General features: G+C 41.4%; 3 protein-coding genes across 4 annotated transcripts in view; 2 read left to right on the forward strand and 1 right to left on the reverse strand.

The window, feature by feature from the left end:
• The window catches only part of wu:fc38h03 (acetylcholinesterase collagenic tail peptide), an 8,363-nt gene extending 1,215 nt beyond the window's left edge, over positions 1-7,148 (forward strand). Inside the window, exons 3-18 of the mRNA XM_005928626.2 lie at positions 111-220; positions 334-453; positions 694-738; positions 900-926; positions 1,779-1,850; positions 1,952-2,014; positions 2,104-2,130; positions 2,231-2,275; positions 2,442-2,477; positions 2,556-2,636; positions 2,808-2,904; positions 3,004-3,143; positions 3,287-3,406; positions 3,643-3,772; positions 4,287-4,389; positions 6,270-7,148. Of these exons, the coding sequence (XP_005928688.1) occupies positions 111-220; positions 334-453; positions 694-738; positions 900-926; positions 1,779-1,850; positions 1,952-2,014; positions 2,104-2,130; positions 2,231-2,275; positions 2,442-2,477; positions 2,556-2,636; positions 2,808-2,904; positions 3,004-3,143; positions 3,287-3,406; positions 3,643-3,772; positions 4,287-4,389; positions 6,270-6,339 (1,286 nt within the window). The 3' untranslated portion in view covers positions 6,340-7,148. The remainder of the gene's footprint in view (positions 1-110; positions 221-333; positions 454-693; positions 739-899; positions 927-1,778; positions 1,851-1,951; positions 2,015-2,103; positions 2,131-2,230; positions 2,276-2,441; positions 2,478-2,555; positions 2,637-2,807; positions 2,905-3,003; positions 3,144-3,286; positions 3,407-3,642; positions 3,773-4,286; positions 4,390-6,269) is intronic.
• Positions 7,149-7,215: 67 nt separating this feature from the next.
• LOC102307649 (peptidyl-prolyl cis-trans isomerase FKBP14) lies at positions 7,216-11,459 on the forward strand. The gene is made up of 4 exons (XM_005928625.2): positions 7,216-7,541; positions 10,073-10,224; positions 10,701-10,828; positions 10,996-11,459. The coding sequence occupies exons 1-4, from the start codon at positions 7,345-7,347 to the stop codon at positions 11,152-11,154; spliced, it is 636 nt and encodes a 211-aa protein (XP_005928687.1). The 5' UTR covers positions 7,216-7,344; the 3' UTR covers positions 11,155-11,459.
• wipf3 (WAS/WASL interacting protein family member 3) lies at positions 10,412-23,131 on the reverse strand. Of its 2 annotated transcripts, none has more exons than XM_042223626.1 (8): positions 21,163-23,131; positions 18,986-19,083; positions 18,490-18,631; positions 16,514-16,675; positions 15,676-16,398; positions 12,716-12,850; positions 12,467-12,568; positions 10,412-12,363 (listed from the first exon to the last, which is right to left on the reverse strand). In XM_042223626.1, exons 2-8 carry the CDS (start codon positions 19,064-19,066, stop codon positions 12,323-12,325), a joined length of 1,386 nt encoding a protein of 461 aa, XP_042079560.1. In that variant the 5' UTR covers positions 19,067-19,083; positions 21,163-23,131; the 3' UTR covers positions 10,412-12,322. The 2 variants fall into 2 exon arrangements, with proteins under 2 accessions (XP_042079560.1, XP_005928685.1); XM_005928623.3 differs by having other exon boundaries at positions 12,464-12,568.
• Positions 23,132-23,134: the final 3 nt, after the last annotated feature.

The following is a 23,134-nucleotide window of genomic DNA, read 5'->3' on the forward strand; positions in this document are numbered from 1 at the left end:
GTGTGTGTGTGTGTGTGTGTGTGTGTGTGTGTGTGTGTGTGTGTGTGTGTGTGTGTGTGTGTGCATGTTCCACTCCATTTGATGCGCACTGCTCTCTTTTTTCCTCTCAGGCTTCAGGTTCCTGGCCGAGCCGATGAGGTTTGACCCCTGTTGTCTCATGTCACCTCCTCCACCACCACTCTTCCCTCCTCCGCCTCAGCTTTGGAAGAGGGTCAGCCCTGTACGTCTTCACAAACACATCTGTTTCTATACAGCCTCCCCTACCTGCCCGATGTAGGCCACTGACTTAAAAAGAACTTTCTCTCTGATTGTGTGTTTACTGATCCAATGAAGGACAGCAACAGCCTGTTGGAGCCGAGTGTTTTCGGAGGGGAGGTGCAGATAAAACCAAAGCCTGTGATACCAGGATGTCCGCCTGGACCTCCGGGACCTCCAGGTCCGACTGGCCCAGAGGTAAGGCTTTACTTCAAAATAAATAAATAAATAAATAAGCTGCTGCACAAAATCATTCTCTAAAAGCAATTCAGCCCGATTTAGCCACAGAGCATCCATCTGACAGCAAAACCATTCTTAGACAGCAGATGGACATATTGTTAAACAAGCGCAAACCTTTTTAGTATTGATTTTTCTACAAATGTACCATGCTCATTATGGGATATGTGAGATTTATATAAATCTGGTGACATTTTTCAGGGTCATAGTGGATTGCCCGGCATAAGAGGACCAAAGGGAGAGAAGGTGTGTGTGTGTTTTGAGGGTTTTGTTTGAGGGGTGGGGGTGAGTGAATTATGTCTCTAATGCCGTTTTCTGTAAAAGCATTTGTTTTTGTGTGTGTCCTTGTGCTCTTCTCTGCTCTAACGAGCACCCCATCTCCTGCCCCTCCATTTGTCCTCCTCCAGGGAGAAATTGGACGTCCAGGGTTAAAGGTGAGCTGCTCATCCTCTCCTGCACATCTTGTGCTCCTCAACTCTCTCCGGTCCATCTCGTCATCTTGTCCTTGGTGTAATGGGATCAGGATTTTCCCCACTGTCTGCCTCTATTCTCCCCCCTGGATGCATCCTGGAGCTCTGTGATGTGATTTGTCTATTGATGTGCTCAGAATATCCTCTGCAGCTGCTAAATGGGTCCCGCTGCATTAGTCCCAGAAGATGCTCGTCCTGCAGAAAACTTTGATCCCGTTGTCCCCTCACCTTGCTGTTCCTTTTTTCTCCTCTGCTCCGGCTTCCTCTCTCCGTATTTCTTTTTCCTTGGCCTTGCTCCAGTAGCTCTCGTACCAAACTCTAGTCCTGCTGATCCAGCCTCTCCAGCACTCTACTTCTCTACTTTAATCACTCTAAGTGCCTTTGCTCTTCGTGATAAATCACTCCCCACACACACACACACACACACACACACACACACACACACACACACACACACACACACAGCAGGACCGTAGAGTCTCTACAGGCTGCGGTTTTAATGAAAGGCAGTTAAATGAAAGCACATTGCTTAGCATGGCAGCAGCTCTGCAATGCTTGTCCGGGTGTCACGGAGATGTTCGGCTGTTGTCTATCATGTTTGGCTCTTTTGCCCAGAACCCAGATTGATTAGGCTTTCATTCCCGTCCAGTAATTTGCAGTGCTTCTAGAGCGGAGTCTGAGTTGGAGGTCGGACTCTAAATGAGTTTGCAGCAAAATTCTTCGTGCAGTTTTAGAGTAGACGAGCAGCTTTTTGTGTTCACATCAGTTTTACTGAAGCGGGCAGAGAAACTGTTACTGGTATTGATGTTTTTGTAGGGTCGTACTGGAGCTCCAGGCCTACCAGGCAAACAAGGACTTCCAGGATGGCCTGGCCCACAGGGGCCCAAGGTAAGTGTCATGACTCTTCCTCCAGGCACAGACACATTTTTGGGTACATTTTGTCTTTTACTCCTGACACCTGAAATACATCTAGTTGTATTTTTTCTCAGGGTGAGAAAGGGGACCCCGGACTCATGGGATTACCAGGACTGAGGGGACCACCTGGAATAAAGGTTAGTGGCATGTTTACAGGACTACCTGTTTGATTCTTATTAAGCTTTCTCTCTCTGATGTACTCTTGTCTCTTACTCTGTCTTTTCAGGGTTTACGTGGTTACAAAGGGGAAAAGGCAAGTTCTGTGTCACATCCTCTAACTAACTGCTCTTACTAAAAAAGTGTCATATCCACATTTTCTCTTTCTCCCCTCGCCCCAATTCTTTTTTTATAAGGGAGCTCGAGGCGATCCTGGACCAGTAGGCCTAAAAGGCGATAAGGTTTGATACACTCCCTTTTTTTAAAAATTTAAAATTAAAATGATTTCAGACCTTTTTCTTAGTTTGGCTGTTTCAGAGCCCAAATAAATTACTGTTAAGTATTTCATATACATGTTATGATAAAGTCAGTGTTCTCACAACAAGCTCCCATTCTGTCTCTGAACAGGGTTCAATTGGTTTGCCTGGGATGCTTGGACAGAAGGTAAGAGTAATTAAAGACTTAAGAAGATTAAAGATTTGCTTTTTATCCAGTTATTCCTCAATTTTGCTTCTCTCAAAGGGCGAAAAAGGACCAAAGGGAGAGCCAGGAACATCAGGGAAGAGAGGACCGACTGGGCGTCCGGGGAAGAGAGGCAAACAGGTGAAAAAAATAAACGTTCCTAAAACAGTTTTGGAAAATATAGCCGGTGAAGTGGGGTCTTTTACCTCACACACACACTCACTGATGCTGTTCCCATTGATTAGCACTTTTTTTTTCTTTTTTGCATAATTGCTTTGTAATCTACTTTCTGGTATTTTATAATTTGCACAGGGTATGAAGGGTCAGACTGGGGCCACTGGATTGATGGGACCTCCCGGACCTCCAGGTCCTACTGGCCACCCTGGGCCACCTGGTCCTCCTGCATCAGGTATAGTAGCTCACAGACATGACACAATCAGAAGCAGTATCCCACTGGCTGCTTGTGTGTTATCCAAGTTTATTTTTGTAAACTATGTGTTTCTTATAGGTCTCTATCTAGTAGGGGAAAAGGGGGATAAGGGTCTTCCTGGTCCACCGGGTCACTGTAACTGTGAAGGTGCTCTCGGACCAAATAATGCTCCTTTTGGAAGTTACACACAGCGGCGGAGTGGAAATAAAGTCACAGCGGTAAAACCACATCCTGTCACAATACTGTTATTGAGTATTTAAATTGGCATGCTTTCACTGATCAATGTGTGTGTGTGTGTGTGTGTGTGTGTGTGTGTGTGTGTGTGTGTGTGTGTGTGTGTGTGTTTCATATTCACCACAAGATATTTGTGGTAAACAGTGAGGAGGAGATGGACCATCTACAACAAGAGAATGCAATAGCATTCAGGAAGGATCAGAGGATGCTTTATTTTAAAGACAAAGATGGATGGAAGCCCATACAGGTAATTTCAAAGCATTTGCAGCACTGAGCAGCAGCAAGTCAACTTTATGACTATATGTACTGATGAAGGCAACGGTATGAGGCTGAAAGCGCTAGAAGAAAGTGGGGGTTTTTTGTAGATGGTACACAAAAGCTTTCCAGAAAATAAACTGCAACTTTAGCCTCAATGCTTTGATATCTTACATGCAAACCACTAGACTCAGAGGAAGTTGGAGCTTGCTCTTTCAATTTTTCTAGCCCTTCCAGCCATACCAGTCTACTGAGAAAGTCCCAGACAGAGTTGGCGTGTGTGGAGATGGAAAGGTGCAAGCCCAGCACGGAGAGGAGTGTGATGATGGAAACCAGATTGTCACAGATTCTTGCCTCAGTGAGTTCCGTGTTTGCTTTGTTAACTTGCACACCTGCAGAAATAGCCTGTAGAGGTTGAAAACTCCTATAATGCAAGATGTCCCATTTTGCTTATGTTTCTTTATCTCTTACAAATATCCAGCTTATGTGAATTTAGCTGAAACTGCTTTTCATTTGTCTAAATTTAAAAAAAAAAAAGAGTCTCCAACTGTAAAGTAGATTGGTTTTGCTGCTGATGAGGTACCCTGCAGAACATAACTCCAGTACACCACAGAGTCTGATCCCACATGGCATAGGATGAAAGCTAGTAAGCACTGTGAGACCTTTCCTTGATCTTTCATTAATCTCAACCCCCCTCTTTTTTCTGCTGCCATCCTCTCCCTACTCTCTGCTTCTGTTCAATTAAATTAGCAAGAAAATGCTGTATTGGCATCACTGAAGCAGACTGCAGTGCCAAAGAAATTAGTAATGTCTTCTCTCTCCCTACCCTCCTCTGCCTCCTGCTGTCTCTCACCTCCTTTCCCTTGTGACAGACTGTAAGTGGGCCTACTGTGGAGATGGCTACAGGCACGAAGGAATAGAGGAGTGCGATGGAAAAGACTTTGGTTACCAGACCTGCAAGTCTTATCTCCCTGGGTATGTTCACAGACAGCTCTCAGAACACAAATGTAGAGTCCATTCATTTAGACTTGCTCCAGAGACCAGATAACTCAAGATGAATCCATTAAAGTGTCAAAAACTGCATTTCTAATATGGGACTCTGTGAGGACGGACTATTTGGAGCCATTTTCACATGGCCATTTGAGAAACTGAAGTTTTTGGCACACATTCACGTTGATTTCAGTTTTCAATCTCAGATTTTGTACTGTGTTAGCAACTAGTGAGCTAGTTACTGCATCATCTTTTGTCTTCTTGCAGTGTAGTAATCAGTGTTAGGGTGACGTAGTGAAATTTAAACATGTTTTGTGAGCAGCACAGTTTGAAACAGTCCGCTGGCCGGGCCTTTCTACATGGAGTTTGCATGTTCTCTGCAGCTACTCTGGGTCGTCCCACAGTCCAGAGACATGCACGGATTAGGTTAACTGGCAATTCTAAATTGGCCCTGGGTGTGAATGTGATTGTGAACAGTTGCCTGCCTCTCTCTGTTAGCCCTGCAATAGACTGTCCAAGTTGTACACAGCTGGTATATGCTCAAACCCGTGACGTAACACAGTATATCTCATTTCTATATCATAGCAAAAGCAGAGTTTGGGGTTTTCAGTGCCGTACTTTATTTAGGCCAGGATTTCTGTGAGTCCTGACTTTAAAAAATATAAAACATAAAATGTTATTAGTGAGCCATAAAGATGCTCACATGCAGATTTTTTGTTTTTTAACATGTTTTTAACTCCTTTTTATGGACTATGATGGCATCATAATTTCTTATATAGTTAAGAACCTTCAGCGGCCTAAAATACACATGTGTGACAAGTTCAGTTGCTCAGCTCCTGGGTCCTCTACAGCGAAGAAAGTTCAACATACCCAGATTGTCTGATGTGGATTCACTAAATGCAGCGCTGCTGTAAAAAGGACAAAAGACAAAAGATTAATTTTGCAGCAATTCTTCAATCTGGGGATTTAGTGCACAAATTGGCAAAATAAACATTTTGATTACAGTTAGTTTTTTTTATCACTGAGTGTATGATCTGTGCTGCTGTTTACTTGTAAGGTGACGGCTGCAGATTAAAGCTCTGATACTCTGAAATTCTTGATGTATGCCCTGAGTTCTACTAGCTGCAATTCCAGCAGAGTAAAAGAGACTTAGGGGCAGAATAGAATTGAGTATAACAATATCTTATAAATGTTCTAAATCACTACATTAATACACAGAAATTCCGGTGACAGTGTGAGGCACAGTTTGTGCTGTTTAAGGGTTTGAGAGTAAAGATTAAATGGAAAAACAGATTTCAGACATTTAATATGAGGTTTAGGTATATTTAAAATTTAAAATAAAATTGTTTACTGTCAACAGAAAAGAAAAATCAATAAATAAAGTTGCACATAAAAATCTATATTTATTACTGATGCTCATCAGGGAAACAAAAACACTTTAGATTGGAGTGAAAAATTTTAGATCCTCTTATTCTCCTCGCAGCATAGGCAGTGATTTCATACCGTCTGATCTAATCTAGAATTCCAGATTAGGTTACCATGGTGATTTATCCCAGTAAGACGTGAACCACCTAAACAAAACACAAGGTTAACCCTGAAGTTAAGGATAAGCCAAAATCCTGCTTTGTAAAACAAGCCTCTGTTGGTATAGGAGGAGTTTGCAGACAAAGATACAAACAAATAGAGCGTTTTTGTAAGTATAGTAAGTGTTACTGTATGAATATAAGAGCTCATCTAATGGTGGGCCTGCTTTGAGAAATAAGTCAGTATGCTTATCTTCCAAAAATAGTCCACTCACGATAACTGTAAGACAATGCAGCGCATCAATTGCACGTATTACAAACCAGTTTTTGTGTCTCCTGCAGGTCCTTTGGGCATCTCAAATGCACCGACTCATGCCTCATTGATTCTACTGGCTGCAAGTACTTCACCTGAATTCAGAGGTTTGAAAACAGCCTCAGTGGATCTTTGCAAATCCTCTTGATGATCATTGTGATCAAAGGGATTTTACTTCAGATTTCAACTGAAGTCTCACCACTTTAAAAAAAAATTAATTAATTAATTAATAAATAAACGACAGACTGAGAAAGAGTAGTTAAGGGAAGCTCTTGTGCCTGTTCTGAGCCACGAAAGGTCACGGGAGGTGTAATCTCTAATTGACCTCAGAAAACAGCTCTTTGCTAGTGTCACTTCATCGGCTGCAGCACTGTTACGGACACTGGAACTGTTGGGAAACATTTTAATGACTTCATGTTTGTATCATACGAAATAGTTGTGTATGACTTGCTGACTGTTAATGCAGAAATAAGCTGTGTTATAAAGCACTTTTTAATATGAAAAAGATATAGAGATATATGTACTGTAGTATACAAATCAGGGGTGTGTAAGTGTGTTTATTCCTGTGCAATATATTACAAAAAAAATGCAGTATATTGATGAAGTGCAATGCTGTCATATTGCATGTAAATGTGTTTTTTTAGTGCACGACAGACCGCTTTAACCAATGCTGTAAATATCCAAGCCAAAGTGAGGCCTTTTAGAAATGAATGTCCAAATAACTCAGATGGAAGAGATGGGAAAAAATGAATGTCATCCAAAAAAGGATCATATTTGATTATTGCAGCAGCATGTGGGGGATACATCAAATCATTCATTAAACTGTAATTAGCTGATAATCTGCCTGCATGACTGTACGTTTCATGAAGCACTGTACACTAATAAAGATTCATTCAGATGTTGCCAAAGGAAAGTTGTGAGGGGGATTGTCTGTGGGTGGGGCTGCCGAAAAACGATCAGCCAATCAGAGGAAAACTTCCTGCAGCGACTTGTCTCTGCCACGTAGAGGAACAGCTGCACGTTTTCATGCTGCAGCAAGTCTGTTAGAAACTTTTTAGCTCTTTGTTCAACAGGCTGTTTCTTCTGAAAGCTGACTGTGTCAGCATGCTGCTGGTTGTGCTGAGCTGGCTCTGCTCCTTCATGCTCGTGTCCGTCAGCAGCGGGGGGAAGCTGCCCGAAGCTGAAGTGACGATAGAAGTTCTGCACAGACCTTTCCTCTGTCACCGAAAGTCCAAGTATGGAGACATTCTGCTGGTGCATCATGACGGATACTTTGAGAATGGCACCATGTTTTTCTCCAGGTTTGTTTCATGGCTAACGCGAGGCTTATAACGCTCAAATATGATGATGCAACTCTGTCAAGGAAGCAATGAAGGAGCTGGCTGAAGGAGAGATGCAGTGACGTCACCCTGGTTTCATAAACAGCTTTTATAGATTTAAAACTCTCGAATGTCGATGTTAGCATTTATCTGCAAGGGATACAAAGTTAAATGTTATGTCAAACATGAGGCCCGTGGGCCAAAATAGGCCGGGCAAAGACTCCAATCTGGTCCACTGAACACATAGCTGTAAAACTTTTAACTACTGTCAAAGACTTCCCCCAGGGCCATTCATACCACACCAAAGTTATTAAGTAATAGATAGTCAAATTATATGACAGAAAATTTTCAGTCTTTTCACTAAAATGAGCAAAAACTTTTTTTTAAAAATTACATGGTAAGCTACTAGCAACTAGAACTTTTTCTGTAATTTCATGGCCAAAGAGTCATGCTGACTGATTTCTTCCATGAACTACAGCAGAATTTCCTTATCATGTAGAAAAACTGAGTCATACTATTAAAAATTGCTTCTTTTCCTTATACTAAGACATGCGAACGATTCAATGTGTAGTTTAACTTCTTTACACAGACAGAAAGGGGAGTTTCACTGGTGGGCTGGACCAGTGAAGTGGCCTGTATGTGGCCCGCGATGTAAAATGAGTTTGACGTCCCTGCTTTAGTGCAAGAGTGTCAAACATTAGGTCCATGGCCAAAAATGGGCCCAGCCAAGACTCCAGTGCGAGCTTTGGAAAATGTGATTAGGATCAATTTTGGACTTTTAACTGTATTTTAAGTTTTAGAGTAAAGACCTCCCCCATGGACAGTTGTATTACACCAAATTAACAGTTTAAAAATTAAATAATAATAATGTAAATTAATAATATTATTGTAAAGTAGATTTTCTGTGAACTAACAAATTCTTCTGTTTTATAATTACAGGACTGTCTGGGCAATGAGCTAGCAGAACATTTTTTATAATTGTACACATTTCTTTCTTACAATTAATGCCCAAAGAGTCGTGGCAACAGATGTTTTTCATTTACTAGAGAAATATTTCTCTGTTGTGCAGAAAAAACCGAGAACCTGTGTACTGTTACACTTCGTTTTCTAATACTAAGACATCTCAGGTATTAAGTCTGTTAAGATTGAAGTGGACTTTGTGTACCCCGCAATAAAACATTTTCCATCTCTGCCCTAGCTTACATAGCATTGAATTTAGGTTTTAAAACTGCATCACTCTGATACATTTAGGGCTCTATATACTCTGTAATAATCCTTATTTATCATATGATATGTTTTAGTGCACCTCTCCTTAGGGCTGTTCGATATAACAATACATATCGGATGATGATATAAAAAAGTATGTTTCATGTGTAATAAATACTCACAAAGAAAACGGCAGCCTTTACAACTTATGTCTAAAAATGTATCGTTTCATGCATCGGTTAAAACACTCGACTCCGGGCAAAGGACGCGCAGCTGGAAACGCTTCCCGCAAGACGAGCTGTCCGAGATTCACAGAATTTACAGAAAATGTTACATTTTTGTGATTTATATCGTTATCGGGACGATAGAAGTCTTATATCGGGATATGAGATTTTGGTCATATCGCACAGCCCTACCTCTCGTGCATCCAATGCTGACAACAAGCAGCTTTAGTCTTCAGATTGGCTGGACCTCACAAATGTAAGGTGTTGACACTGGGTGGGTGGAAAAATAATATCCCTCTTCTTGAATTAATGAAAAATACTTTATTTATTCCATAAATAATAACATCGACTGTCAGATGACTCTCTGCCAGACAGATGTTTTTTTTATGATGCAATAATACAGCTATTTTCTCTTGCTTTAGACTCAGGTGGTAACACTTTTACCACTCAGGAACACAGACACAAGGCTAACACAGGTCTTCAGAACCTCGCACTGATGCCATCAGGGTCTGCGTCCTTGCTGTAGTGTGTAGTTTCTCCAGCTGTCTTCTAACCAGGCCAGAAGACAAACAAGCAGGGGTTGTTCCTCAGATGTGGGGTGGATGTGGTTTTAATGAAGAATAAGTGGAGAAGGGCAAACTCATTGAAGGTGATGAGGGTGTTTACTGAAGGAGGAGGCTGCAGAATGCCCTTCATGCTGCACTCTCCTCAGTTCCTTTTCTCCAGACATGAAGGCGTCTTTTTTTTTTTATCAAGCAGTTCTTTCGGGTCACTGGTGATCAAGGTTTATTGTTCTTAAAGCAGCATACAGTTCCAGCTGGAAAGATAGTGTTCACTTGATATCTTCTGAGATGGAGCTTGTCGATTTGTTAATGTTCTCTCAGTGCGGTTGGCTAGGTCCACAGTCTTTGAAATCACATAGAGCATGCAGTAGAAAAACTGTCTGATTGGAGCATTCATATCAGCAGGAATCATTATAACTCTGAGAAAAGCATCATAATTTCCTTGACCTTTAATGACACCTCAGAGACCATCTCTACATCTCAACTTTTCACTCTTTCTACACCTGTGTTTGTTGACCAGTCGAGTCAGCGGTGACAAGCAGCCAATCTGGTTCACTCTGGGCATCAGAGAAGCAATCAAAGGCTGGGATAAAGGCCTGCAAAACATGTGCTCAGGAGAGAAGAGAAAACTGGTCATACCTCCAGAACTGGCCTATGGGAAGGAAGGAAAAGGTACAGAAGCTTCATCCATATCTAAGAAGTTTCACTGCATGTTTTATGACACGGTCTTCTTGGTGTCTCCAATTCTCACAGTGTGACATTATTATGCACGCATCTTATTATACTTGTCTTTCTTGTTCTTTTTAATTGCTTTCTAGGAATGAATTCATTCAATGTCTCTGAATGAAGGTTTCAGTCAGTGACATTAGTCCACTTATTCTCTACGTGGAGCATGTGAACAATACTGTGCTTTTTTTTGTCCGGTAAGCACAAACCACTCTAACCCATAACATCTGTCTCTTCTGTTTCTAACTAACCTTTCTAATGCCAACAGATTCACAGCAATAGATTTGCTTTTTATTCCTTTTTACCATCTGTGTTCTTCAACGGAAGAAAACTTCCTGGATGCTTACTGGAAGTTTTGGCAATATTCAATTTCAGTTTGAACTGACATCTCTGCCCATTACCCTCCTGTTCTCTGTGTTCAGGTAAGATTCCACCTGAAAGCACGCTTACCTTTATCATCGAGGTGCTACAGATCAGAAATGGACCTAGGTCACATGAGTCCTTTCAGGAAATGGACCTCAACGATGACTGGAAGCTCTCCAAGCATGAGGTGAAGATAACCATTGAAAACATATATGAAGTTACATGGATCGGTTACATATCCCATGTCACTCTAGACTTTACTTTCTGTACAAAGAGGAAAAAGTGTCATTTCTAATTCATTTTATTATGTTTGTACTTAAGTCCCAGTCATCCTGTTCTTTTCATGTCTGCCAGGTGAAAGAGTATCTAAGGAAGGAGTTTGAGCGTCACGGCTACCCTCCCAACGACACTCTACACGAGAACATGGCGGAGGATATCTTTGCCAAAGAGGATGAGAACAAGGACGGTTTTATATCCTCTAGAGAGTTCACTTACAAACACGATGAACTGTGAAGTCCCATGAAGCGCTGGTTTGTGTTTCGTGGTGGAAATCCTTGTCAGAGACTCTTTGAGGTTATTTTTGTCTGTTTCAGTTTTACAGAAGCTTTAAGTCTGTGTTGCGTGACGCTGTGTGTGGTTAAGTTTAGTTGCAGATTGTTTTTTAATTTTGTGATTTGTTTATGAAAAATCCTTTTTGGGACCACTGTTAGATATTTTCACAAGTCAAAATATCTGTGTGAAAACTGTCGTGAAATATCAGGTTAATGTTTTTTGCTCTTTTTTTTTTATAAATGTAAATAAATTTTGGGCAAACTTGGGAAGACTGAATTAATGTTGTGACACAATGAAGAATAACTCAAAACCACAGGAGAACTTTACCTGTTGTTTTAATGGGGTTTTTGAGATAACACACACATGTTTACAGCCCTGTTTGTGCAGCTTTGGGATTGTTTGAATGGATCAAGAGCCTCAACTCAAAAAAGGACCACTGTTTAAGGCAGATACATTTATTAGTTGTTGTTGTTTTTTTTAAAGTAAAGTATCTGTGTAAACTTTTTAGTTGCTTTGGTTTATTTGTTGGTGGCAGATCAAACCAACAGGTGGCACTGTCCTCCCATGTGTTAGTGTTGGTTAATACATGAGGGGCAAGAAAATGGTACACCTAGTTACCCAATTGCCGCCACCAAGGCAAGAGCTGAGACTGAGGTATGTTTGCTTGTCTTTAGCAACGTAGTCACAAAAACTGCCTGCTTGAAAGCAAATTTTACAACTACAAGTGCACAGAGATGATGGTTAACATATTACAAACTATGTCAAGAGTCATGTTAGCGATAATTAATGGAAGACCCTGTTCTTCTAGCCTGTGTGTAGAGTGAATGGAGCTTATGAGCACAAGCAGTTCGAGTGCTTCTCCTCTCACGCACACAAAACATTCTGTACTTGAAAAGGTCAGAGGTCACATAGTAAGAATAAGACGGGTCTTTGTTTTGATGCTTTGAAAATGCACAACCACACGCGCACACACACAAATGCACCAAACACAACAACACACACACACAAAGCCTCTATCCATGCAAGTCCATGGCAGTAATGTCAGTTTAACTGTGAGGACTCGTAAGAAGGAGAAGGAATACTGAGATTTGTCCTTTTTTGTTGCGTGTCACGGTGCTGAGATCATGACTCATCGGAGGTGTGTCCTGATCCCTGGTGGTTTGGGGTTCACTGTAAAAGAACAAGGAGGAAGAAAAACAGAGCTCAGCAGATGAGACTACAGTGCTGAGAAAAGAAAAGCTGAGGAGTAGTAACTTTGCTTTGTGGCTACCACTGTTTTCTTTGCTGGGGTAGATCCGTGGGAAAGGCTTGAATTCATCGGGTGGGGGTAAGTCTTCTACAGGGTGGAACTGGAACTTTGATTCAAAGTCATCCGCTGGAGTAAAGAAGATGCAGATTAGAAGTTTCTACCCTTTTTTAAAAAAAAAAAAACAATGTCCTTCTGCTGAGCAGCAAAAGCTAACTTTCAAAGTTTACATAAAAGTTATACATTTGAACAGTAAAAATCCTTTTAAAATCTTACCTAAGCTCTGAAGATGTCCATTCCTGAGACTGGATGGGGGCATGGGAGGAGGTGGAGGAGGAGGAATGCGGGTGGACAACTCTGTGGTGGGGGAACGGGCGGGGGGAGCAGGAGGAGGAGCCAGTCGACCCACTCCTGTTAATAAGTGGGCATCAGAAGAAAAACAACATTTAAAATAAAAACAAAAAAATATACATTTTATGGAATTTTAATTCAGCATGGATGACCTCTGATTTCCTGCTTCTAAATATAGAAACTAAGGTTATTGTACTTTGCCGTAATAAATCTTAGAAATATAATGTTGAACCGGATGCTTACTCTGAATGGCATTATCTTGGCCTCCAGTAACACTGTGAGGAATCTTGGATTTGTTTTTGACCAGGATATGTCCTTCATTGCGCGTATTAAACAAATACGTAGGACTGCTTAGTTCCATTTATGAAATATCTCTAGAATTAAAAATATCCTGTCTCAGAGTGATGCTGAAAAACTAGTTAATGCATTTAAAACTTCTAGGCTGGACTACTGTAATTCATTATTATCAGGCTGTCCTAAAACTCCCTGAAAAGCCTCCAGCTGAACAAGAGTATTGAAAGCAACAAGAAAGTGAGAGTATATTTCTCCTATACTGGTTTCTCTTTACTGGCTCCCCTGCTACACCCAGAATCAGATTTAAAATGATTCTCCTCACATACAAGGTCTCGAATAATCAGGCCCCATCATATCTTAAATCTCGTCTGAAGACTCACCCTTTCAGTTTGGCTTTTAAACCCAGTATAGAATGGTAATTTCGTTTGGATTTCATTGCCTTTTTATATTGTTACTGTTATTTCAACTTGTATTCTATTTTTAGCATTTATGTTTTTATTGTTTTAGTTCCGTTCAGGACTTTGGTCAGTGCTCACTGTTTTTAAAGCGCTTTTTAAATAAAGTTGGCTTGGCTTAAAGACCTCATAATACCGTATCACCCCAACAGAGCACTTCACTCTCAGACTGCGGGCTTACTTGTGGTTTGTTTGGTATTTAAAAGTCGAATGGGAGCGGAAGAGCCTTCAGCTTTCAGACCCTTCGTCTGTGGAACCAGCTTTCAGTTTGGATTCAGGAGACAGACACCCTCTCTACTTTTAAGATTAGGCTTAGAACTTTCCTTTTTGATAAAGCTTTTAGGGCTGGATCAGCAGTCCTAAGACCTGTTTTTCTTTCCACTCACAATGTGTTTATACACCCCTCTGCATTTAATCATTAGTTATCATTAATCTCTGGCTCTCTTCCACACCATGTCTTTGTAACGTCCTCCTCCCCTCACTCCCAACTACTCACGGCAGATGGCTGTCCCTCCCTGAGCCTGGTTCTGCCAGAAGTTTCTTCCTTTTGAAAGTGAGTTTTTCCTTCCCACTGTTGCCAGTTGTTCATAAGGGCTCATCTAATTATTGAGATTGTCTCTGTTTTCTCTGTATTATTGTATTGCTCTTTACCTTACAATGTAAAATGCCTGAAGGGAACTGTTGTTGGGATTTGGCGCTATATAAATAAAACTGAATTTAACTGAATAAAAATGCTTTTGAGAAGCTTCGAGTCTGGCCTGTAGACACTGGAGAGGAATAGAGAAAACACTGTGGAAGGATAGACTTCAGAACCTAATCAGCACACCAGCTGTGATATACACTCATTTTTCTGCACAAAGATAAACCGGGTCTCACCAATTTTCCTATTTTCATTTTATGCTGGTTAACTGCCTATAAATGCTTAAGGTTGGTTTTTTACAAGATAAAAACATCTTAAAGTATAACATTGTGTAACAGAGCTTCTTCAGCTAGTAAATATCAACTTTCTACTCTACACTGTGGCATCTATGTATGGGATCAATCATGTAAATGTTCTCAAAAAAGGCTAATAATACTATAATAGGTCTATCTCACCCTGTCAGAACTGTTACCATCAGATAGACAGTACTGAACAAGTAAAACAAGCAGAAACAGACTGAATAACAGCTTTTATCCCAGTTCTATACAGGCATTAGATGCTGCAATGGCCACACGTGTTTTGTGCAAGAAGGGGTTGTGAGAATGGAGGAAGGCTGCTTTTGACTTTTGTATTTACTTTTATCTCTTATACAGTTTTATGTCGTTTTTATGATGTGAGTGATCTTTGCACTGTTGAGATTGAGGCTAATTATCCTGTACTTGTTGCATGTAATAGTGGCAATAAAGATATTCTAATCTACATGGATGGGTTTAAACCTGTCTTCTTTCTTATGGCAAAAAGGGCTTGACTCCTCTGGTACAAAAAGATACCAGATTCTATTGAACTTTGACCCTCTCCAAAAAATGACGCCACTACTTACCTGATTTATCTCAGTAGACACTTCCTAATGAGTTAATTACCTTAACCATTATGTAATCCACATTTAGAGTAAAGTATGGCTAGGTATGATTTAGGATAAGATATTGTCCCTTGGTCTCTCAGTCAGGTCCTCCACCTCAAACATCATGTCCAGTTTTAAAAAGCACATAGCAATGGTGAAACTGCTCTTGAAGCTTGGGGCTTCACAACAACCCTTCGCTAACCAGTCGGTGAGGTCACAGTAGCTACTTCCATCTTTTACAACTATTATTGGGAACTTTTTTAGGCCACGCCCTTAGCTGAACTTGTTTTCTGATCTCTAAAACATTGCTTCAGCGCAATCGTTTTCTTTCAGATTTTCTTTTAATTTTCCTTCTTTTTATATCATCACCATTAATATATCGAGTCAGCTCCATTTACATGACTGAATCATTTCTCGCATAAAGACAGAATTCAAAAGATTTTCCAAAGGCATGAAGCAGTGGTTTAAACTTTTTATCTTCCATACAGACTTTATCCGTTTCAATTATGGAAAAAACATGTAACAGGCAACAGGTTTATATTTATAAACACAAGTGGCATTAAAGAAGCATTTTTACATCCTGTTGTCCACCTACCTGCACTCCTGGGTATAGCTGGTGGCCGTCGCGTGGGAGCGTTGCAAGGGTATGAGGGAGGCAGAGAGCGCATTGCTGGGGAAGGCACTGGAGCCACTTTGGGTGGTGGTGGAGGTAGGGTAGACGGGCAGCTTGGAGTAATGGAAGGTAGCAGAGGGGGAGGCGGAGGTGGGGGAGGCGGTCCCAGGGGGCTGTCCCGAAGAACAGGGAACCTTGAAGTTTCAGAGTAGACTGCAGATGAAGGCGGAGAGTAGAAGTACCCTGAAGAATGGTCCCCTGGGATAGTTGACAGAGGCTGGACAGTTGGTTGTGGTGGTGGAGGAGGAGGAGCAGGAGGAGGAGAGGGCTGGGAGACAGATGAGTGTTGCGAGTGCTGGATGGGGAGCCACATGGGCTTGGTAGTCTGGGATGGAGGCGGAGGTGGAGGGCAGGAGGGGAGAGGGGGAGGCTTGTTACCTGGCCGGTCCTGGAAAGCCTGAGGCGGGGGAGGTGGGGGAGGAGCAGAGGGAGGGGCAGGTGGAAGGGGAGTGGAAGGAGGGAAAGGCGGCGGGTGCATGCTGCTGTGAGAGGGGGAGGGAGGAGCAGAGGCCGAGGGGGCGAGTAGGCGGTGGACGGAGGTTTGGATCTCCGCTTTCCTGTCGGGTTCAGCGAAGCTGCTGGAGTCGGCCGATGAAGGAGGGTTCCACAGAGGCTTCAGAGAGACTGATGAGCTCGATCGAGACACTTAAACAGAACAAACACACCCAAGAGGAGCCATTTAAAAGGGAAAAAATGTTATTGTGACTACTGACAAATCATAAATATATCTATGAGCAAGAATATGACATTTTGCACCAACCTCTGGTTTTGCCTGCTAGGTCTCTTTGTCCTGTAGGCCTGAGAGTGGGGAACCCTCCAGCAAATAGCCCACTCAATGATGGCCCCACGGGTGCCATGCCACCCGATGAGGCCTGAGAAGCACCAGCATTTCCAGATAAATCTCCTGTGCTAGCCTTGGAATCTGGGGAACGCCATATGCACATGTTAGTAATGAAATAACAGCAGTGCAAAGGCATGAAAGCTTAATAAATCATGTGGTCAATCACAATATTTGGTCTAATATCATTATAAATGTATTCACTTCATACATAACATTGTATATCTTATAAGCTCATGAGTTTTGTCCCAACAAGAGCTTGTTTTTAGTGCTGGAAAAAACCTAATGAAGCTAACATCAAAAACTCAAACATGTGCAACTCTCACACCACCACACTTACCTAACCTCCCAATATTATTAGCCCCCTGAGAAAATGACCACTGCTGTGCAATGATGTGCTTTAACTTTGTAATGCTCAAAGCTTTTAAAAATCAAGTTAAAACTGAAGCTTCCAATTTACATAAATTGGAAGCTTCAGTGAGGGGCTGAGCTGTCGCTTGATTATAGCATCATGCCAAAATCAAAAACAAATCAGTTTAGACTTAAGAAAGAATTGCTGATGCTTACAAAACAGGAGATGAATATACAAAGTTATCACCACCATTCCCAGTGTCAAGAAGTCCAGTGAGTGCTATGTATCATTAAAAACGCACAGTACAGAACAGAACAAGTCTGGCAGAGGTAAGAAGCAAAAGATCTCAAAGAATCTGATACTGATGAATGACTGTAGTCAGAAACTGTCAGCCTGTCTCACGGAAGATATTCACTAGAACCCTGCACAGGAATGGAGTCTGAGGTTACAGAACAAGAAAAACTCCACTTTTGCAAAAGAAACACCTTCAGGCCAGACTGGAGTAGGCCAAGTACAACCTGGAGAAAGATTTTGTAAACTGGAAACATGTCCTTTAGTCAGATGAGATTAAACCAGAGCTCTGCTTACTCTGCTTAAGTTTGGAGAAAGAAGGGAGAGACGTACAACCCAAAGAACAGGGTTCCCAAAGTGAAACACTGCGGTGTGAGTATTATGTTGTCGGGACCCTTCAGTGCATCTAGGAATCTCGCCAAGGTGGAAGGAATCATGAAGAAATAAGAATATGTGAAGATCTTGTAGAAAACCTCAAGCAGTCAGTAGCAAACCTGGAAGAACCTCCAGAAGACCAAAGTCAACATTACTGACTGACTTGAAATCTACTGATGATATGTGGGTTGAACTGAAGACCCTGGTAGTTTTTCTTTTTGTAAAACTATTTTTTGTGCAAAGTCAAATAAGATAAGCATCCAAAAAATAAAACTACAATTTTTAGAAAAGCTATGTTAAAATCCCTTGCTCTGTTTAAAAGGACTTGGAAATTAAAAATTTCAGAGGGTCCTAATGATCTTGTCGTCATCTATACACATAAAGTAATTAGTTACTGATTACTTTTTTCAAGTAACTTGACCAACACTGCACACAGCACGCACGCATATCTGTTTCACAGTCTTTAGTGATATTGCACAGGGTGTGTTGAGTGGTGACAGTGCACAGTGTTTTTGCCTTTTCTATTGTGTCAGTGTATATAGTACCGTCGGTCTGTTCTTCCTGCGTCTTAATCAGCTATAGGGCATTCCTTCCTGAAGCGTGCACTGGCCTTGTGAGTTCAAATATAGCACAAAGACACCAAACATCCCCCAGTCTTCTCCCCTTCTTTGTCCTTCACTTTAATATGTCGAGTGTTTCACGATAACACATCACACTGGCGTATTTCAAACTACAGACACACACTATATGAAGCACCCATTCACCTACGAGAGTGGCTGAGTGGGCGCTACTGTGATGTAAGGATGTAACATTTAGAGAAAACAAACTGAGTGTGTCTGTATATGTGCAGGCTATAGGATGGTCATGTTGTGGGACCTACTATTGACGACGGGGGCGCTGCGGTCGTTGACCTGCGTGACTTTCTTGAGCTTGGTTCCTTTCTGGATGTCTGCCAGCAGGGCATTCCTTCCACCACCTCCTCCTCCTCCGCTAAACTGGACCTTGGGAGGATCTAATGGACACTGAAGAAAAACAGAACAAAAAAGAAGTAAGAGTGGAGAGGATCACTTTTTTGTTTATGCAGACAGACGTTACTGCTGTATCCAGAATCTACTGAGCCATGTCTTTGCCCTGTTTGCTGGCTGCAGCAGCTCATTTAACAAGAGGACACTATGAGCCTGCTGGGGTAACGTAACACTCTTTTGCCACTGACAGCCTGCTGTCTGGGTTGTGTGTGTCTAAGTCAGTGTGTGTGTGTGTGTGTGTATACTAGCTCAATTAATAATGCAAATGAGCTCCAGATGGTCGATGATCAGCAAGAAGAACACAATGAGTGTTTGCAATTGCATAAGAGAGTTGCTGGAAGAATCTTATACCTGTGGCAGGGCAGCACTGGGTGGTGGTGGGGGTGGCGGGGCTGCTGGTGGAGGCGGAGGGGGAGGTGGGGGAACCGGCATGCCTCGGCCTCAAATACCTGGAGAAGACAAAGCGCACTCTATTGCAGGAAACCCTGTATGCAGTGCTTCGAGGGTTTTTTATTCGCTCCGCGTCAGAAGAAGCTACTGTGTACTGGGTGCATTTGATGACCTGTCACCCTCTTCCCCTGAACAGGAAGAGCTTTCACCACCATACAGCACAAAACAGGAAACAGCAAAGCGCTCCATCCTCTCCAGAGAAATCTGACACATCTCCTCCTTTTCCCACATTGCCCCATGGCAGATTACTTCAGGCTAGAACAATGGAGAGTGTTGTGTGAACAGTAATGGACCCCTACCCTTTATTCGAGTCAGTGTCCAAAGGCATTTACTGCAGTAACTGTATGGAGCTTCATGGAAAAGAAATTAAGGAAAGTCCAGAGGAAACAACAACAGTGTCCCAACACACTGTTCTATTCTTTTATGTTTCAGGTTGTACTGAGTGTAACTGTGCAAAGAAAGCTTTTAAGAGCTACTGGTTCAGTAATCAAAGCCCCGCTAAATGTCCACTACAACAGCGTTCCAGGAAACAGCTTGTGTACAGAGTCATGTCACATGTTTCAGCTTCTACAGCTAGTAAATGGTCCACAGTGACAGTCGCTGACATGTCCACCCACCATCTTGACATCATGCATTTTTGATAAGCTGTCTTCCTCGGCTGACGGGCTGAAAACAGCCAGAGGTTTGTGCACAAACCTCAGGCTGTGGAATTTGCACATGCTCCTCTTTAGCAATTGAATAAAGCACACAACAGAACCTGTTTTTGTTGAACACATCTCTCTTGTTGTCTGGGGGAAGAGAACTAAGCACAATTACTCAAGTACACTATTTCAGTCCAAATTTAAACTTGTGTACTTTATTTGATGGTTTTATTCAGTTACAAGTTCCCCTACACTTTCAATCCATTGATCTCCAAATGGCGTAATTAATTTTTGGATTGGTTTGGGAACATTTGCTTACTTCTTATTCCATTTAAAGCCTTGTTGTATTAGACAGGAGAAGCTGGAAACACAACTGTTTTCCGACATCAGGATAGTTTCACTTGTTGGAAATAGTTTTCAAACATGTAAACATATGATGACCTCATAATATGGTTCTTTATTGTGGATTAAACAACTAAGCAGCACAGAAAGTATATTGAAATTACCTGAACTGTTAAGCTTTAGTGCCATAAAATGCTTAAGTTATCCAAAGACAAGAGATATTAAAAGCACTGTCAATAAACATAAGTGCACAATAAGTGCTTTTAATTAAGTAATTTTATGGCTAGCAAATACCTTTACTTGAATATGTTTTTGTAATGGAAGTAACGGATCTGAATCACGCTACTGGTATTCTGTCTGTGTGCAGTTCATGCTTTCCCTCTTTGCAAGTGGCAGGCTGTCCTCCGTTGCTATTTCTATCTTCATAACTGTGTCAAGCAGCCTCAGTGACACTGCCAGTTTAGCTCTCTAAAGGGGGGAAGCTGGACACCGGTCAGCTGAGGTCTTCCAGAACAGGTGGGGAAGTAAGTGAGGTGAGTACACCTCTCACAGCAGTTGTTGCTTTTCTTTGTACCTCAAGTATGAGCTTAATCTTCCCCAGAAAGAAGATCTGATATGACAGCTGCTGCAGCCAAAAAAAAGATGGATCACACTTTTTATTTTCTAGTAATTTATTTCCATATTTTATAATCGTTACAAAAATCCCAACCAATTTGTGATACGTCTTCACAAAGAATGGCTGATTTTGCAAACCCAGCCCAAGAATAACAGCCAGGATTAGCACAACACAGTGGTTTTAAGTAATGTCCATGTATGTTTTATTTATTTATGTTTTTATATTATTCACTCATTATTGCCCATAAAACTTTCAATACATTTTTGTAATGCAAAATGTATCTGAAAGGACATTTTAAAAAAGGGGTGGGTACACTTGATGCTCCATGCCTGTGCAGGGAGCTCGAATAAATCCAATTCATCTGCTATAAAGATTTCTATTTGGACCTGCATTTTTAAACATTTCATTACAAACTTCTGTGAGAATAAAAACATTAAACCGTTACATGCAAAAGTGCACTCGTTAAGAAATCGCCCTACCTTCAGAAAATGTCAGAACTTCACCTGTTTGCAGAGAGAACTTCAGTGTGGTCCGTTAGCGCAGTGCCCTCTTCATAGCGGGACACTTGTGAGAAAGTTTCTAGGTTATATTTAGTCAAATGAGGACACTTCGTATCACACGCCTGGGTTGTGGTGCTCTTGCAGATATCTTAAAAAGTTCCACAAACTTTATTTTGCTTAATTTTTGAGTTTATAGCGGAGACGCTGACGACACTGCAGCACAACAGCCCTGGCTGTTTTCGGTTTATTCTCTTGGGAGCGCAGCGTCGGGGGCGCACAGAGTAAAGCCACACCTCACTGCTCCACAGTCAACGACACAGAGAGAGAGAGAGAGAGAGAGAGAGAGAGAGAGAGAAACAGGATCAGTGTCGTTGGCTTCGTCCGTGCTGAAGGAGCCAAAAGACTTTCCCTCTTATTGAGTTACACCAGTGGAAGGAGACAAGCATTGTGTATCCACGAACCCACCCTGTGGGTTCTGACTGCGCGGTAAAGACGTCTGAAGTAAATTCTTTGCCCCCTACAAAACTACAGTTTGTTTTTTCTAAGTATATCTTCCTCCTGTTCATTGCAGTTTGTTGCTGTATGACAGTCTACTGGCGGTACATTATTGCCCCTTGTGTTGAAGATATGGTATTACAAGTCGGTCTTATTCATTTGTGCACGCACAACTTCACACTTACACGTTTAACTGTTGCACTTTAGCAGCTATGAGACAGCCGACAATAAATATGGTGTCATTGTAAAAGGTATATCAATTATAACCTTTGACATGCACTGTGCACACACACAGATACACACCTTAAACAGTGACAGAAGAATGCCGCGACACTGGCATACTCCTCCTTTTAACTACCTGTGATTCACACCTGGGCTTAACATCTACTACCTGCTTTATTTAATTAGCTGTAATTCCTTGTGAGTGCTTTTTTTAGACATTGCGATGAGAACACACAAGGTTGTCACTCTCAACACAGCTGCCAAATTTACTGACATGTTTTTAGGTGGGGTGTTTTTTGCTTTACTCCATCTTCAGATTTTCTTATTTATTTCCTTATTTGGTGTTATTGTTGTTGATGGGCTTTTCTGTGTTAAAGTTGTTTTTAATGGGGACGAAGAAGCAAACTTTGCACTGCGTGGGTTAATCCATCAACAAATGGGGATTCGTGAAGCACACAGACACACACCAATCAGCTGTAGCAGATGTCAGATTTATTTCTCATATTTTGCCTTCATGTACAACTATTCAGAGGCCATCCAAAAGCAGAGAAGTCTTAAAAAGAAATTAACATCACTTCCTTGTCCTCATTTCATCTGCCTGGATATTTCAGCAGTGATGGCTTTGCTAAAGGCTTTGTGCAATATGTCAATTTGAATCCTTCATTGAAGTATTTTATGCATTTTGCTGACAAGTTTTGTGCATCTGATTAAGCACTGCTAACAAACCATTTTTTTCTCTCTCTGTTTTCTTCACACACACACACACACATAAAGGAACCATTTACACCTTCATAAACACCCTTATAGCCCTTATAAAAAGCACTGTAAAATTATTGTTACACATATCCTTCATTATTAGGTTTATATTATTAGATATTATTTTCTATTAATCTTATTACAGAAATAATGTAAACATTTTATGAGTAGTTCCTTCCTGAAACACATATGGAGCACTGAAAGGAGAAAGGGCATTCCTGTTTTCTAAGTGTAATATTGCTGACACTGTTTTTTTGGCTTTCTGGCAAAGTGCATCAACAAATGTCTAAAATCATCCTTTTTTCCAGTATTGGGCTAAAACTTGAATGCTCATCGTCTTCATTATCACCAACATATAAAAAAGAAGAAAAAAAAGAAAAATCAGCAGAATTCCTGGCATGCTTCATGAGAGTGAAACATCTTCATAGACCTTGATTTCTTCTTCTCCTCCGTCTTCAAGCATCTCTGTAAAGCAGTC

Source organism: Haplochromis burtoni, unplaced genomic scaffold (genome assembly GCF_018398535.1).
Source record: "Haplochromis burtoni strain Fernald_Lab_line unplaced genomic scaffold, NCSU_Asbu1 Contig_116, whole genome shotgun sequence".
In the NCBI taxonomy this organism is placed as follows: Eukaryota; Metazoa; Chordata; class Actinopteri; order Cichliformes; family Cichlidae; genus Haplochromis; species Haplochromis burtoni.

Excerpts from the sequence above, each read along its gene's own strand:
- LOC102307649 (XM_005928625.2), top strand. The coding sequence starts at position 7,345 with ATGCTGCTGGTTGTGCTGAGCTGGCTCTGCTCCTTCATGCTCGTGTCC. Across the intron at positions 7,542-10,072 it reads GGCACCATGTTTTTCTCCAG|TCGAGTCAGCGGTGACAAGC; the intron begins GTTTGTTTCATG and ends TTTGTTGACCAG. Across the intron at positions 10,829-10,995 it reads GGAAGCTCTCCAAGCATGAG|GTGAAAGAGTATCTAAGGAA; the intron begins GTGAAGATAACC and ends CATGTCTGCCAG.
- wipf3 (XM_005928623.3), bottom strand. The coding sequence starts at position 19,066 with ATGCCGGTTCCCCCACCTCCCCCTCCGCCTCCACCAGCAGCCCCGCCA. Across the intron at positions 12,569-12,715 it reads TGGACATCTTCAGAGCTTAG|CGGATGACTTTGAATCAAAG; the intron begins GTAAGATTTTAA and ends TCTTTACTCCAG. Across the intron at positions 12,364-12,463 it reads CCCCAGCAAAGAAAACAGTG|TGAACCCCAAACCACCAGGG; the intron begins GTAGCCACAAAG and ends GTTCTTTTACAG.